We start from the raw sequence: 17,590 nt of genomic DNA, 5'->3' as shown, positions 1-17,590 counted from the left end.
CCTCATCATTAAACCACCCTTTCAAAAGGAGAGTCGCCAGGGAAACACAATATAAATATGACCTTTAGTTGCCACTCAGTGCTACTTGGAATCTTGTCCACAAAAATGGCTTTCTCCTCCAGCACTTTCATGGCACTGCTGTGCACCCTTCTGCTGTTTATTTTCTTATAACATATTTACTGGCAGCCAGGTATATGGTAAAAATAATGAAATTTCAGATGCATAAACAGGAACGCTGTATAAAATAAGACATAGATTCTCCTCAGAACAGTCTTGCAGCTTTGAAACATGCTACACTCCACAGAATGCCATGTGGGCTGATTTGTCATGGTTTTATAATTCCTAAGGGGATTATTTTAATAACTGGCATCATGTGGACATGTGAATATTTTACATATATAATACTACAGTCATTGCATTCTAACTGTACTACCAGTCATCATAGCTTTTATTATAGTAATCAATATTTTTTATCCTGAAATGATTTAATATAAATTCCCGTCCCATCTTACAAACCTCGATCTGGAAAGCGCATTTACCTACATTATGAAAGAAGCTTTCAAGGATGTCACTAAAAAGAAGAAAACAGAACAAACTAGGGTTCATGCTGTACTTGAAGTGGTAAGTGGTCTTTTGAGGAAACAGTATTGTACTACTTCTTCTCCCTGAATACCAGGAAATTTCTTTATTCCAATCAAGACAATACAAAAATTTAATTAGCTTAAAAATTCTCTGAGTAACTGAGTTTTAGAAACAGAGTTTTAGTGATCACAGAAATCTTACTGAATTTGTTTTACCTGAACTGTGTCATGTCCCCATCTCCCTCTTGTTTTTATGCATTAAAAATAAGTACATATAAGCTTCTGAAATCCCTTTTCCATATCCTTACTTTGCCATACCATAACCTCTTCTCTTCCTCCTTTGGAATAGTTTAAATCCTTAGGACTTAGAAACATATCAAACCTTTCTTTTGGGAATTCAAAAATATCTTTTCAAATTTCTTGAGACTTAATCAGTCTCCAGCAGACACATTTGGCTTAAATGTCTCTTCCTGCAAACCCAGCTCCATCAACACATAAGGCTTCCCACACATAAAGCTGGGATCTCAAACACATTATTTCCACCCTCAAATTGGAAAAATATTCTAAAATGTTGTTGTTGGACTCCAATTATGTTATTACATTTGTATGAGCACCTACTGAGGGTGAACATAAAGGCTTAGGATGTGAATAACTAAATTTAACAAGGATGATATTGTAGTAAGATCCTGGTTTCAAACACCTGAAAGAAGGTTGTAGCCTGGTGGGGGTCAATGTATTTTCATAAGTAAAAAGTGACAGGACAAGAGGAAATTACCTCAAGTTGCACCAGGGGAGTTTTTAGACAGGATACTAGTAAAGATTTTTTTCACCAAGGGGATTATCAAGTATTGGAACTATCTGCCCAGGAAGGTGCTTGATTTACTATCCTTGGAGCAATTTTTAAAGTGTTCAGAAGCCTAGGGACATGATCTAGTGGTGTACTTGGCACAGTTAGGTTAATGGCTGGACTCAAAGATCTTAGATGTCTTTTACCAGTGAAAGAATTCTACGATTCTGTTTTTACTCACTGGTTATCATGGACAAAAGGCCGCTGGGATGCTGTGATCTGCTATTCAAAGTCCAAGTCTGCTGATCACTCCAAGAAGTGGGCACTGGTTTCCATGCAATGTTCAGCCTGACAGAGAGACACCTCCCACCCACTGGCACATAATTGGTGCCAATGGCTCAGCCAGTGGCTCCTATCCAGCTGCTCCCTGGTCTTCCCTAAGATTTCTATGCTGGTGTTTTCTTTCTTGAATCCTTGATTGGTGAATGATCCCATCTTGACACCCCTGCTTACACCTCCAGCATTACCTTTCGTACCACTGTGGGGATGTTCCCACAGCTATGCCAGCAGCCAGGCCCCAGGTCAGCAAGCAGTGTCCCATTAGGGCCTCTTGCTATGGCATGGTGGGAGCTTATCCAAAGATTGTGGGAAGGAAGTTTCACAGGTGGCCAAGTTATTACTCAGGACCCATTTGCCTTCACTGTTCACATCCACAAACCAAAAGGTTCTGTGTTTATCTTACTACATTTTCTTTCATTGACAGGGGACTTCACCCCATAGCCACCTTGCCCTGCTGGACAAGTCATGGAGGAGCATGGATCTTCTTAAGCACTAGTCGATGTGATCCTTAACAATCAGTAGTTGTAATTTATCTTTCTGTCCCTCTTACTCTACCATAGAGCACAGCTGAGAGGCAAAAGAGAATGTGTCCACCAATCTCTAGTTTGTGAGGCAGACAGAGCGAGGTGAACGATGTCAAGATGAAGACCTCTTCCTCTGCTGTGACTGACAGCATTTATTCCTCAGCACAGGAAGCTGCATGAGAGGGAATGACTTGTCTTCCTTATAGAATTAGCTGACCAGGAGGCCCCCTGCATGAGTACATCAGATGTGATCCATCTCCCTATTAGATTTTGGGGTCAGGTCCTTAGCATGAAGGAATTTTTAGAGTTAATATGTCTCTGAATTCACTCATAGGTCTGAAAAATTATTCTTCCAAAATACTTATGTTCTAACCATTTTGTCTTTGGACAAAAAGAACAAGTACATGACATAATGACAAATGAGCTACTGTATTTAAAACAGATGATCTGGAGAGCCTCCTTTCATTCTGGAACACAGTCAGGTGTACATGTGATAATAGCAGCATTTTCAAGCAATACTGACTGATGAGATTCATAAGAGAAAGCTTTTGTCAACAGTGAGGTCAGACTCAAAAGAAGAGGATGACATCACTGGCTCATCACTTAAGCTAAAGGTCTTACTTGACTAGACTGGATGCATCAGAAGAGGAAAGTGACCTAGAGCAGACATGGATTTAACTGAACAGGTGTAAAAGTGTACACAACCACAATGTACTTTTAAAATGGACTTATGTCTTTTGTGATTACACAAAAGCCAGAAGAGGAAGATAATTGTTGCAGAGAAACTGAAAATTTTGCAACAATCTTCACAGGACAAAAACCCAAAGCATTTATTATTTTGGAATACTGTCTGACCCAGTTGAGGACTTTTCATTTGGCAGTATAAAGCACTAAACTGTGTGAGATGATGATCAAGGCTAAGTATTAAGGCAGCCTGTTGGCTGAAGGCTTGTGCAGCACATCTCAGTTTGTCTTCATAAAATACACAGCCAAACCATTTTAATCTGAAGGGTCAGCTGGACTATTGTTAAGGTTTATGTAAATACCATGTAAGTATCATTAAGCAAATACTATACAAAGTATTAAATATTATTTGTCTTCCTTACACTGTGCTTCATGTCTTGTTTGTAATGAAATCTTTTCATGCCCATTTTCTTTTGGGAACCAAATAAGCATGAATGCAATGCTCTCAGCTAAGAGCATTTTATGCTATCACAGTAATTTGTTATGTGTCTGAAGGGACAGTGTAAAGAAAAGTCCTATCTCAGGTTATTTAAAGTGAATATTCCCTCCCTATGTTAACAGCAGCATTTAATGTATGGAAGTACTATTGTGGAGTTTTGTTAGTCAAATTCTTTTATTATTTAGCATTCACCCAGTGCAAATTGACAGTAGTTATGCAACAATGAGGTGTTGCTAGTATATATTCTTCCAATCTACCATGAAAAAAGCTGCATGAGAAATAACCCCATGCCAGTAAGAAGGGCACACTCTAAGCACAAACATCTTGTGGTAAGAATGTTACAAAGACAAGAGGCGGAATCTGGCTGTCATTTCATAACCATATAATTTGGATCAGCAAAACCTACAGTGCATCATTTCGTTTGATGATAAAACCATATTTTGTGCCAATGACTCTTTGCTTCAAAAGCTGTACAAGAGCTCTAATAAGAGCTGTACCGAGTGTACTAACAATACTAACAATTTTGGTTGGGCTATTTGGTTTCTTTCTTTGTGGTTTGTTTTAAAAAAGGCAAAAAGAAATACAGCACCTAACTTTTTCTAATAACAAGGAATAAGTGAGTGTCTTTCATAGTTATGAAGTATCATTTAGGGACTAGACAAGTTCTTTATATGATACTGTTAAAAACAGCCAAGACAATGTATTTTTTACTGAGTGTCACAGCTCTTTGGCATTTTGTACTTAAAGCCCACCTTTAAATCAGCCTAGTTAGATTACTTAAGCAAACAAGATGTGAGCTCACATCTTAAATGGCTGGCATCCTGATGACCCTAGGAACACTGATAAAAGAAAAATATCCTAAGACTAATCTGACACTGTGACTATTGTAGATCTTTAAAATCATTTGGACAACAAAGCTTGTGAAGCTGTTCAACTTAAAGAAACATGACAGCTATAGTTAAATAAATTGCAAATGTGTTTACAAAAGTTACATTGATGATTTCTAGTAGTCACTTCTCTTTTCAGACAGCTGCATAAAACTAGATTATCTCATTTTATCTTGAGCTTTCCCTCAAAAAATTGCTGAAATTTTAAAATTGCTGCTACAAAAACGTATATAGTAAAAATAACTCAACTGCAGTCTGAGTTGAATTGTAAAGGGATGACTTATTGACAAATAATCTTGTGCCTTTCCTAGATCAGATTAATATCCTGTTAACTGCGTGGGAGGGAAAAAGTCTCACCAGAAGGCTCTTCTGTGAGCTCTGCAAAAATCTTCACTGTGGTTCATCCAGTCTTCTTAACTTTTACAAATACTGCTGAATCTCAAAAATTTTCAGATAGTTATAATTCAGTCAATTAATATGCAAATACTACTTGAAGCCTGTAGCACACTGAGTTTAATTTCACAGAAAAGAAAATATGATTTTTAAAATGCTATGCACACTGCTGTCCTTACAGGTAAGAACATAGGTGCAAATGCTAGGATAGGGAATCCTTAATTATCACTAATGAATAATAGGGAAGCAAAAGCTTGTAATTAATCCTTTATTATGCATTTTTATTAGTAAGTATTGGTATTTGGGGCATGCACACTAGCACTGCAACTATTATATCTATCACAGCATTACAACAGAAATTATCAGAAACCTTGTATTTTTGCATTTTGTGAACAGTGTTTTCTGCTTCTGCAGTCTTATTTGAGATTCAAATCAAACTCCCTGGTAAGTCAGGCTGATAAAGATATCCACCTTGCAAAATGGCCAGGCAAGATTTTGGCACAAATTGCTTTAAGTTACATTACCCAAGGGGATGTCACCAGTGAAGACACAGTACAAAATTTGTGATGCAACTTGAATAATTTCTGGAAAGGGAATAGAGTAATTAATTGTCCAGAAATTACTTAGAAGCAAGACAGTAAATAATACAAATGTAATTATTTTTTATAATCTTATTCGTTGTTATTACTGGAGGAAGATCTAGGGATCTTCTTTGCCTATACAGAACCAGTCTTGCTTAGAGCAAACACCATCATTTAAAACCAAAGCCACATTGAAATGCCAATGCATAGAATAAAGACAGTCAATTGTCTGGTGTGGGAATCCAGAGCTTCCCTCTGGCTGCTCTGGCAGGTCTGGGACCCTGGCAGGGGTCAGGAACCCCCCTGTACAGAGCCCCGAGAGACACTGTCTGTGATCTCTGTCCATGGAGAGGAGTTTTCAATCTTACAGGATGAATTACAAGCTTTGAGTGTTTGATAAGAGTAATAATTAAGTGTGGCACGGGTGCAAAAGTAAAATTTTAGGTTTTTAGATTAGGGGTTCAGAGGGGACAAGATGGAGGAAATTGGGTGTGTCTTGTCCTTTTCCTCCTTCTTCATGCCCTCCATGTTTCACTGTGGTGTTAGCATTTTTCTATTGGTTTAGGCTGGGGACACGCTGTTTAACGTAGATGATAGATATTGGCACGTTATTGTAAATACAGCACAGGTAGTTTCTGGTATATAATGTTTGTAACATCCCACTGAGAGCAGAGCCCCACACGCTGCCCTGCAGGACAGACCTGCGGCAGGGCAGCAGAACATGTTAGAGATAAGCAAGAATAAACAACCTTGAAAACAGCACAGACAAATTATGGCTTCTTCTTTGGCAACAGGGCAGAAAGACAGAGACTTTCTACAATCTCGGAATCACCAATACCCACAGATTCTGACTGTCTGGGACAGACCATGCTCTGTGACTGATTTGTGACAGTCCAAGATGCTGCCATTCTGTGCTATCATTCTGCCCATTTCTTCAGTATGCCACAGTAACAGAATGGAATGCGTGCTCAAGTGTTAGCTGTTCCTGTTTTGGCTGAACACCAGACTTCTCACCAAAACACATAAATGGGGGCACCAGCATCTGTCTGCCAACACTACTGCAACAATGGCAGCAGGTACTGGGGAGAGATAAACAGGATTTTGCAGTTCTCACTGCAGCCGTTCTTCCCCTGAACTGGAATTCCTGTGAGCACAAATGGAGACTTTATATTTCAAAGGGCAAGTACTGGAAAATGTTTGAGGTAACAACCTTTGCATTTTCAACGTATAAGATAGGGACAAAGTTTCATCTCTTGCATTAGAATTCCACTGGCAGAAGCTCAGACCAACAGCTGCCAACATGACATCTAACACCTAAGTGACTTCTAATACATAACTGCATTACAATCTAATGTATAAACATGTTATTCTGAGACATTATATAGCTGATAACTCTATTTTTGCACACATTAAAAGCTGTAGGAGTCATAAGAAGAACAAATATACATACGTACTCAGGAGAAAAAGACAATTTTTTACTACTAAGCCACAATTCTTTCTAAATGGATGAAGTCTATTTCTAGTCTTGCCAGTAGTATAAAAATAGTGTTCCAAGATTAATACAAATTCAAATGAAACCTAAGAAGACATGCACAATATAGTTAATAAACATGTGGCATCCTGCATTCTCTGAAATTTAAATGGAAGTGTTTATGAATAATTTTATTTATGAAAACTACTCTCACTGAAGTACGACCCCTTAAGGATGAACATCTATTTATGCAGATAAATAGTGTAAGACTGACAGGGCAATATGGGCATTCTGCACTGCTGTCATTGGACAGAAAAATAATTCAAATTCTGAGGTAAGGTTAATTCTTCCATTTGACATGTTCCCAAATTCCTCTACTTTCAATGCAGAGGGCTCCTCTTTAACAGAGCAATAAATCAGTTTTCTTATTTACAGTATGTAGTTCACAGAACACAAGGAAAGATAATTTTCACTATAGAGAAAAAACTATAAAGGAACAAAACTCTAAATGTTTCCAACTTTTCCATGTTTTCCATCCCTACCTCTCTCCGCATGTTTATTAATATAAATTGAAGCCTTTAAACAAAAATACAGTGCATATAACATGGGATCAAAACCCCTTTCCCAGTTTCAGAATCAGTTTAGTATGGACAGGCATTATCAAACAATGCTGAATTTGAAAGTAGTGAATTTGAAAATACTAAATTTGAAAGATCCTGGTGCAAATCCAACTCCTGGCTGAAAAACACTGATACAGTTAATTCTCATAAATTTTAGTCTTTTTAAATCCTCTTAATGAAGCAACCCTTCCCCTCTGAAATACAGTTTTATTTGGAACAACAAACATACAGAAAATCCTCATAAGTTCAAAACCTGGTATAACTTAGAAATGTTATTCTTCGTGTTCTTAAAGCCCTTGCACATGCAGAAAAAAATGAATGCCACAACTGGGTCACATCAAGTAAAAATAATTTTTGAAAAGTATTTTTCATTGCAAAACATGTCAATTTTGTAAACCACGGACTAGAATTCTCTTAATTTCTCTTAGATCTTATTTTAAGCAGAGGCAAGAGGCAATAAGAATTAGAAGATAGTAGGAGAAAAAGATATTTATTTATAGTATAAATACCATACCTGAGACCTTGACTTTAAACATGAAGAATACAGAACCACAGAACAATTATTCAGCCTGGAAGAGACCTCAGGAAGTTACAGTCCAATCTCCTTATCAGAGCAGAGTTAGCACTAGGTTGCAATCAGGCAAAAAAGGTTTAAACTGAAATGCACTATCCCCCTTAAAGCATTAAGTTATAGTTAACTTATAGTTAACGTGCCTCCGGTAAAGTGAACATTTTTAAACTATGGGCATATTCAAGAAGAAAAACGGAGCAGCTCTGTAGCTGAATATACATAGAGTGTACATACCTGACCTCTTCCTGTAGACAAGTACATCTAACAAGAAAACTTCTTCAAATTAAATCATGCCTATCTTATGGGTGAGTTTTATATTTATACAAGAGTCAACTTCTTCTAAACACAGGCTGCATTGGTCACTGTGCAAAATTCCTGAACTCTGAACAGACATTAGTAAGAATTTTCACTTAATACTGTGGCAAAACCACATGATCATAAGAAGCAAGAAACAAGTGCAAAAATTCATACATCATGTTCTCATTTTTAATTTAGTAATTACTGAATTGTTTCAGAGCAGGCACTACATTGTTTTAAACACAATCAAGTATCATTGAAATAATGTCAAAAAATAACCTCTTCACCTCAGTATACACATGCGCATATACACAGACATACACAAATTAATTTAGAAAATCTGTACATATGTGTTTTTCAGGATGCAACTCAAAGAACTGTACCACAAAAAATTATTTTCTTTTCTCTGACACACTAAAAATTATAATCCCATTCTCTGAAGTTAGGCTTTAAGGACACAAAATGCCATGCAGTATTATTTAGAAGAAAAGGAAATGGTAAATAAATTTATCTATTTAGGGCTTAAAGAATACACAGAACTCTTTAAATAAAACAAATGCAAATTTATCAGAAATATTTACTCTCCTTGAGCTATGCAGGCCCCAGTTATTTGTGTTAACTGAAGCTTATCCCCTTTGTAGAAAACAGCAAGTATGTGATTGGAAATACAAGATACTTTATTTTCTGTTACTGGCAGCAAAGCTGGTTCAAGAAAAGAGTATCCTTGTTGAATCTGGGTCTGAAAGTCCATCATCTTGATTAGCTGCCTCATAATCACCTGCATTATCAGCTAATTCAACATCTTCATCATTACTCTCTGCGCTGTAATCAACTTCTTCAAGGAAGCGAGGCTCATCTTCATCCAAAACATATGTAGTGGGGCTAAACAAACAAGAAGCTCCATGAATCATATTAAAAGTATCATTTGGATTAACATATTCACACCATGTGCCCTGTCCTTTTCCTGAAATACAGTAATCCAAAAATTACCTCAGGAAAGGGGCAGATTACCTGAAATGGGGCTGCATGTAAAACAACTGAGAGACAAACCCATGCTTGTAATGCCTTTAACTAATTAGTTAGTCATATACAACTCATTATACAAATGTGCCATGACAAATCCGCTACACTAATGACCCATAAGAACTTAATGTAAATACAGCAGTATCAGGAATGGCTGAAGAAGAATCCAGCTAACTCAGGACACAGCCATTGCTTTAGGGTATAAACAAACCACTATATTTTATTGAAACACACACTTTACTGAAAAGCACTGTAACCAATTAATTTATACATAGCAGAGATGACAGAACAAGGGGTCATGGTTACACCTGCAATTGAGTTCCCACACTAGTCACTTAACTCCCATCAGATTCTCACACATTTGTAGGCTTAAAATTTGTCAAGCACTGCAACTCTGAGGCAATGCACTTAATGAACTGATGCTCTGCCCACAAAATGATCTATGCCCATATCTAATAGCACTGAAGAATAAGAGGATTAACACCTTTAGTGTTAACTGGAAAAAGGTTAAAATACAACTTTCTGATCCTCTCACCTCCCTAAAATAGAGGAAGGGATGACGGAGGAGGCAGAAAAGTGTTTTCCAGACCCAGTTTTACTCAGGACATCAAAAAGCTATCTGCTTTAAAGCACTAAGTACTCCTAAATATGTAGTAAGTATTTTTACGTTCATTTTAAGCCTGAAAAAGGTTTTGTAATGCATTTTAACTAATAATCAAATAATACAGAGCTCATACAAAACAGTGAGAATGTCCTTATTGAGAAACATCATAAAGAACTTGTAGAAATACTTGCATATTAATTTTAATTTATTTTCTCTGAAGATACACAAAACCTAGCTTGGCTGTGGCTTTATAATTAAAAGGACTAATCACTGCTTCTTTCTAAAGACCTGTTAGGAGCTCAGCTGCACCACTTGAAATCTGAAACACTATCTCTATTCAATATAAATAAATTTCACAGTATTCTTCCCCTACCTGTAACCTCAATGACATGCCATACTGTAACATTTTGTACTGTTGACAGTTAATTCAAATACTGGGAGAAAAACTGTTCCCTAGCTTAGGGGGAAAAAAAGTATTTACATTCAAAACTATCTCTATCATGGCTCACTAAACAAGCCTGTACTCTATTAGCTATGCGAAACAGAAAGAGCTCCACAAAACAAAATACTTTTAAAGTAATTTGAGATGTAACTAGGGCAATAGCCCACTGCTGGTTAATGAACTGGGTGTTAAAAACAAAATTGTTTTCATTTAGGAGAGACAAAGAGTGAAGAAAATATCCGTGATCTTTGCTAAGAAGTCTCTTTCATTTCACATGTGGGAAACCCAACATACAATAAGGATACATGTTTTGCATTAAGCACCTGTGGGAGAACCATCAAAGGAATACGAAATTTTTGTTCTTTCATCCTGTGATGCTTTCTGCCCTAGGAAGTCACCACCTACTAAGAATTCCTTTAAGAAAAGAAGTCGGGAAATAAAAAGTTTAAATGTTTCATTTATTTAAAGAAACAAATGAAAGGGACTTCACCAGATGTATTATATTCTGACAAGTCTACAGATTTTTGTCAGTTTGTGCTTCTAATCACTTAACACAGGTACTGATAAATTAATTTTTGTATGCAAGGAATACACACTTCCACACTAGTTGAATCCACACAGAATAGACTGTGTAATTCACAGAAAATGGAGCCATTAAATCTGAATGTTGACCCAATATTATGTAATATTTCTGAACACTGACAGACAACTACAATGAGCTATGTCAAGGAGAAATATTCAACCAGTGACAACAGGATGTTTAAAGCATTAGAGTAATCACTTCTAAAAATTCATCTTCCTTATAGTAAAGCTCTGAAAAGTTCTATCCACTTTTTTTAGTTAATGTCATTTGGATACTAAACAAATATAGTCTATCCTGTTAAAAGAAAGCAACCAACAAAGCCTACCTTACGGAAAAAAACCACAGAATTGGACACACAAGGAAACCACATAGTTCAGCTCTTCAAAGTGTCTTGTCATTACATATAGTATGTCCTGTGTTATATTGTCTTGAAAAACACACAAGTATACTTATTCAATATACTTTTTTTATAGTTGTATACATTTATTTTACCTACTCATGTATGTGTAAACATGTAGGCATGCCCCTAACTTCTGAAAATTCAGCCAGTGTGAACAGTCATAAAAAGCCAACCTGTTTGCTCTAACACATTTTAGACATTTGCTCTGGCACATGTACCTCCAGAACTGAGGCATATATTTCACATTTAATAAAGCAAAAATCAACAGTATATGTTATTTTCTCTACTCAAGAGAAGTATCATTAGAATAGATCAAAGATCTTACAGAACAGATCTTACTTAAAAAGCTACATAAACCTTTAAAATTAAAACTCTGAAATCTGGTGCCTGGTAGTCTTTGCTTTCTACTACAATCCAGAGCAACACACCATGACTTCTCAATTATGTATTACTCAAATAATACTATAATATTTACTAAGGTTATTTTTTCCACTTTCCCTTTCCTAAGTTTTCATTCCTCATAAAACTATCCAAACTGTGTCACATATTACTCATATATTTGCTTTCGCATGAGATGTTGTCTTTTGATGCAGCAAATGTTGGCCTTGAAAATGTAACTTTTCAGTAATCTCTGTTCCAAAGGTTAGCATGAATCTGAGAAGTGTAGTTATTATTCCACTGTTTTACTGAGGCTAGATCACAAGAAATATAGAAATAAATACCTGAAAAAATGTCTTACTGTTTAATCAAATTCTTTATTTGCCTCCCTGCTGCTCCCCACCCTCAGCGGATCTTGTAGTGAAATATTTTTAGCTGCTGTCATGCTGATTCTATGGGTTTTAATTTCCTAACTTTTCCCTTGGGCTTTTTCTAATTAACTTGCTCAATAATCCTTCTTCCTCTACTCCTACACCTCCTGCTTTTTCTTTTAAAAGGAAACTATTATTTTTCTCAGGTTAGCAGAGGTTGTTTATTCCACACCTACAGTATTGTAATGTAAAGGATGCCATGATCTGTGTATTTTCTTTAAAGCCATGGCTGTTGAAAGAGAATATTATATAAAACTCTGAAGTTCTGCATATCTCACCTAACATTTTATGGGTAAAAAGATGAATTCCTAAATGTCTGATTAATACACTTGATATAATACTATGGTCTTCAAATTTATGAAGTTTATGAAGAACTTGAAGAATAGTTTTCTAAAATGTATTTTAATTATTAATTAAAATATACTTTAATTATTAAGATCAGCCAGGTACACACAGCAGCAGTAGCAGCAACAGGAGCGGCAGCCACAGCAAGTTCTGGGGGCTGAGCACTAGAACAAGCTGGGCAGAGCCTCCACAGTCAGAGAAACATGAGTAAGAGCTGAGAGACCCACCAGTAACCATCACCTCTCCCAAGTGAGGCTGACATGGTGTGATTGTTGCCAGCAGATTTAAATGGCCACGGAGAGTGCAAGTGACGAGGGTGTGGTGCCATGGTCAAGACATGGCGCAGCAGTTCTCCAGGCAGGCCCCAGGAAGGGCACACAGAAAAGGCCACTTAATTCTACTTGGGAGGAAGAGGAAGCAGTCTTCTTCTGTAACAAAAATGGCATCTACACATCACAGCTGTCAGACTAAAACCAAGAGAGACCACAGCCACCTTGGGTATTTGTCTGGACCCAAACAGAGTTGCTGAAGACTAAAAGAAGCACCTGGACCCTCAGCTGCAGGAAACTCTGTAATCTGAAAGTGCCCCCAAGCCCTGAGGGCAGAGGTAGGTGTCATGGGTGCAAGTGTACCCAGATAGATAACCTGCCTTTTGTGCAGGTTGCCATGTTGTGTGAGAAGCTCATCAGGCAGCATACGATCTGGGAATCCAAGCAGGAGACTGAGGTATAGGATTATGCACTGACACAGGCAAAGAGTTGCTGCTTTAGGACCTTGGGAACAGAAGGTACATTAGCATCCAGCCCTGAGATAGGCCTGATTGATTTGTAAGGCAAGGGAGACTGGACTCTCATCTCTGCTTGGAGCAAAAGAAAGAGTCTACCCCTGCTACCGAATTGCCCCTACGTATATATGACACTATGAGACTTGAGGGAGGAAACTCCACAATAAGTAGTCAAGAACAAGAAAAGGAGAATGCTACAAAACTGGTACAATCAACCATTCATATGAGAATAAGTGCCACCAAAAGTGCATGAAGCATGATAATTACTGGAGAATCTTCACTAGACACATGGAAGCAACTATTTACCCTCCAGCCTCTCTAGCAAGATTTGCTATCTATGAGGGCCACATTCATCATGTCACAAAGAGGTTACTAAGACTGGTAAAACCAGAGGATTATCAACAACTCCTACTCTTTCATGTAGGGTTGAATGAGGCTGCAACTATGAGAGTGTGAAATATCAAAAGGATTTTCATGTCCCTTGGAAAGATGTTGAAGGGAACAGGAACACAGTGTTCTCTCCATACCTGGAGACTATGAGCAAATCATGCTTTACCCATCTGATGGCCTTCTATGATGGGATGACTACAACAGTCAACATGGGAAGATCAGCTTACGTCATCAACCTAGACTTCTGTAAGGTCTTCAATGTCCCACATGACATGCTTATCTCCAAATTGGAGTGACATGGTTTTGATGAGTGGAGTGTTTGATAGGCAAGGAATTGCCTGGATGGATGCAGCCAGAGAGTTTTGGTCGAAGACTCCATGTTCACATGGAGGCTGGTGACAAGTGGGGCTCCTTAGGGCTTTGTTTTGGGACCAGGGCGCTTTAAGATGTTCCTCAATGACACTGACAGTCAAGTGCTCCTGCAGCAAGTTTGCAGATGACACAAAGGTGAGCAGTGCAGCTGATATAACAGAAGGACAGGATGCCATCCAAACAAGTAAGCTTAAGAACTGGACCCAAGAGAACCACAGGAAGTCCGAAAAGTTCCAAGTGCAAGGCTCTGTAACTGGATCAGGGCAATATAAGCACAGACTGGGAAAATAAGCCATTGAGAGCAGCCCTGCAAAGCTCTGTGGATGAAAAGCTGGACATGAGTCACTAGTGGGAGCTTGCAGCCCAGAAAGCCAACCATGACCTGACCTGCATACAGACCTACATGGTCACTAAAGTGAGGGAGAGGATTCTGCCCCTCTGCTCTATTCTGGTGAGATCCCAACTGGAGTGCTGCATCCAGCTCTGAGGTCCCCAGCACAAGAATTATATAGACCTATTGGAGTGAGTTTTGAGGAGGCCACTAAGCTGCTCAGAGGGCTGGAGCATTTCTCCTACGAAGATAGGCTGAGAGAGCTAGAATTCTTCAGTCTTCAGAAGGCTTCAAAGATTGCTCACTGTGGTTTTCCAGTACCTAAACAGGACTTACAAGACAGAGGAAGGATGACTTTCTACAGAGGCAGAAAGGGATATTACAAAAAGTAATGCTATTAAACTAAAAGAGAAGAGATTTAGATGAGATAAAAGAAAGAAATTATTTATTGTGAGGGTGGTGAGGCACTGGAACAGGGTGACCAAAGAACTTATGGATGCCCCATCCCTGGAAGTGTTCAAGGCCAGGTTGGATGGGGCTGCGAGAAACCTAATCTAATGGGTTGCATCCTTGTCCATGCCAGGGGAGGTTGGAACTAGATGATCTTTAATGTCCCTTCCCATCCAAGCCATACTATGACTATTATTTTTTAAAACAATAGTACTTTAGTATGTGTTTTTCATTTATGTTAATACTCCAAACGTATTAAAATGTAATAAACCTTTTCACAAATATGGTATTTTTTTTCAAAATAATATTTTAATTGTCCCATAAAAGATATACTTGGGATTTTTAATTATCCACAAGACACAATTACAGAAAAATTAATCCCCAAGATAGATGTAACCATTACCAATTTGAACCCCATGGAACTCAGCAGTTTTCTAACACTCCAGGGGATGTGTATACATTTTACAACTTCAGAATGAAAAATTAATAAATATTCCCTGTCAAAGTATGGAGAGCTGCAGCTACCTGAGGAGCTGGGAAAGGAAGGAGAGAATTCTGAATTACTAGTGATTTCTTTTAAAACTGCTTTGTCATGGGAGGCAAAAAAAAGAATCTTAGATGAGAAAGACAGTTACAAAGTATCACAAAGGAATTGATTCTCCATACTTTCCCTTTAAATTCTTTTTAGTTTCTACATTTTTTTTCTGGAGATTAGCAATCCTGCTGCAGGAAGCAACATCACACATGCAACTACAAGTGCTGTCCAGTTTAGCTGCTCTTAACCTCTGTAGTTTTTGGAAGTAATAAGGATATTTTCTCAAGGGAATTTCCATGGCTCAATGGAATGTATCCAACTCTTTTCAAAGCCATTCAAATCCTCTTTAATTATTTTTTTAAAATTTCACATTTAGAGTTACAAAATTTTACTCCAGAGCTTAATCACAAGTTACATCAACACGTTCTATGTGTTCTCACCCTGAAACACATTTTATAAAATTCAAAACTGAATCAAATCAGCTGGGATTCATCAATCATTTACTGTGGCCCATAGTGTTATTTGGATCATAACATCAAGAGTAGAAGAAAACTTAAAGAATGGAATGAAGAACATATAAGCAGTTCATCACACCTATGGTTTTTTCATTTGTTCAGGGCTTTTTTCCTTGATTACTAGTTTCCTTATTTTGCCATAGAGAAGATGAACAGTACTCTGAATACTACAGTCTACACAGAATTAAAAGCAATCACTTTCACTGAGGCCAGAGCAGGGGCCTGGTGCTGCTACCAGACCCACAATTGGAATTCTGAATCTGGTTTTTAATAGCTTTTTCTTCCAATATTTGGCATGGGACAGACTGGACAAAAGTTGCAGTATAAGACGCCTTCTTTTTAACAAAGCTGTACTCCTAAAGTACTAGAAGAAAGGCCAAGCAAAGCTTCAACAATGCAGGGGAGTAAGAAGAAAAAATCCTTTAGTCCCAGGTGAAGAATATTAGGAATATATAAATGTCTGGGCAAAGTTTAAGAGTTATTAAGAGGGAGGGAAATAAAATAGTACCAGTTTCTATCTGACAGCCTAGACAGAAATCCCTTCTAAGACTCTGTACACTTTGTACACACTCCCACTGCATATACCCCTCACTTCTTGCCTCATCAGTCTGATGTTTTTTCTCAAGCGTAAGACTAAATGCAGGAAATGGATTTTTCATCAAGTTTTTCCCTTCCCACAGCTCCTTTTGGCTGTCTGCTTTTTCTACATTTTCTAGACATGCTGGGTCCCAGAGCTCAGTCTGCTTCTCCACTATAATTAAATCAAATTAACAAACACAACCACACTATGTTCTAGAACACACCAATGAGCCTCAAAAGAATCATTGAAATAAACTAGAATTTCCAAAAAGTGGTCAAGTTTTTGAGCAGAGGATAAGTCTAGTAAGTTGTAACAGTAATGAATGTGGTCATATGTTTTTGTTTCATTGCATATAGACCTTATCAAACCTGCCAGCACAACTACAATTCTCAATACCAGACCAGTATTACATTTAGTCTATTACATTTTCAATTTGGAACTGGGATGAAAACACTGTCAAATGGGTTGGAAATAATTAAAGAAAAATTGTTTTATTCATCACATAAAAGGTTAAAGTTCACTGCCAGAGGGTAGTAAATCTACTTATTGCTTTATTTTTCCTGTTTCAGACATGGTTCAAAGTGAACTCATGCAAACTCAGCCTATGTGTACTGAAATACTGGCAGCATATTCTAAAATATTAACATGCACTTGGTCATTATAATTATAACCTGGAAAACCAAAAAGAATTTGAGAAACCCTCAAAATCATTTGCAAAAAGATAAAATCAGTGCTTCTGTGTTTAAACTTGCCTGCTTAGTCTTGGAAGCATTAAACTGTGATTTGGTAAAAAATAATACCAGCAATATCCAAAAATAAAGGAAATAACCACAATCTTAATAATTGTTCTACTCTAACCCTACAGGAATGCTACAGCTGTGTAAAAATATTCTGGTTTATACTTCCTATTGATGAACTTTTTACCTGCTTTTCCTGTAGGTAGCTTCTCATTTGTCTCTAATGGCAAGTAAAAACCAGCAAATAATGTGAGTATAAAGAAAATATAAGCACTTCTTTTGTTGTAATAGAAAAGTGAGAACTGAAGTTTGGGCATATAAAACAAGATGTGTGACTATATTCTGACCAATGACTTTCTCTGAAGAGGAATTGAGAAAAGCTTTTTAAACTTTGCTTGACAGAGGTTCTTTGTATATTTCTACCACTCAAGTGAATAATAAATACACTTTAAATAA

At 37.4% G+C, this 17,590-nt stretch overlaps 1 protein-coding gene across 4 annotated transcripts in view; it reads right to left on the bottom strand.

The window, feature by feature from the left end:
- Positions 1 to 17,590, bottom strand: part of AGTPBP1 (ATP/GTP binding carboxypeptidase 1) — a 76,697-nt gene that overhangs the window by 7,835 nt on the left and 51,272 nt on the right. For 3 of the 4 annotated variants that reach the window (XM_030258859.4, XM_030258858.4, XM_072922688.1), the window contains one exon: positions 8,402 to 9,116. The exons of the other annotated variant lie outside the window; for it this stretch is intronic. In XM_030258859.4, the coding sequence (XP_030114719.1) occupies positions 8,942 to 9,116 (175 nt within the window). In that variant the 3' untranslated portion in view covers positions 8,402 to 8,941. Of the gene's footprint in view, positions 1 to 8,401; positions 9,117 to 17,590 lie in introns of those variants that run through there. 4 annotated transcript variants of the gene reach the window in all.

Source organism: Taeniopygia guttata, chromosome Z (genome assembly GCF_048771995.1).
Source record: "Taeniopygia guttata chromosome Z, bTaeGut7.mat, whole genome shotgun sequence".
Taxonomy (NCBI): domain Eukaryota; kingdom Metazoa; phylum Chordata; class Aves; order Passeriformes; family Estrildidae; genus Taeniopygia; species Taeniopygia guttata.
Note: the sequence above shows the minus strand (reverse complement) of the source record. Positions and strands in the feature narration are given on the sequence as shown.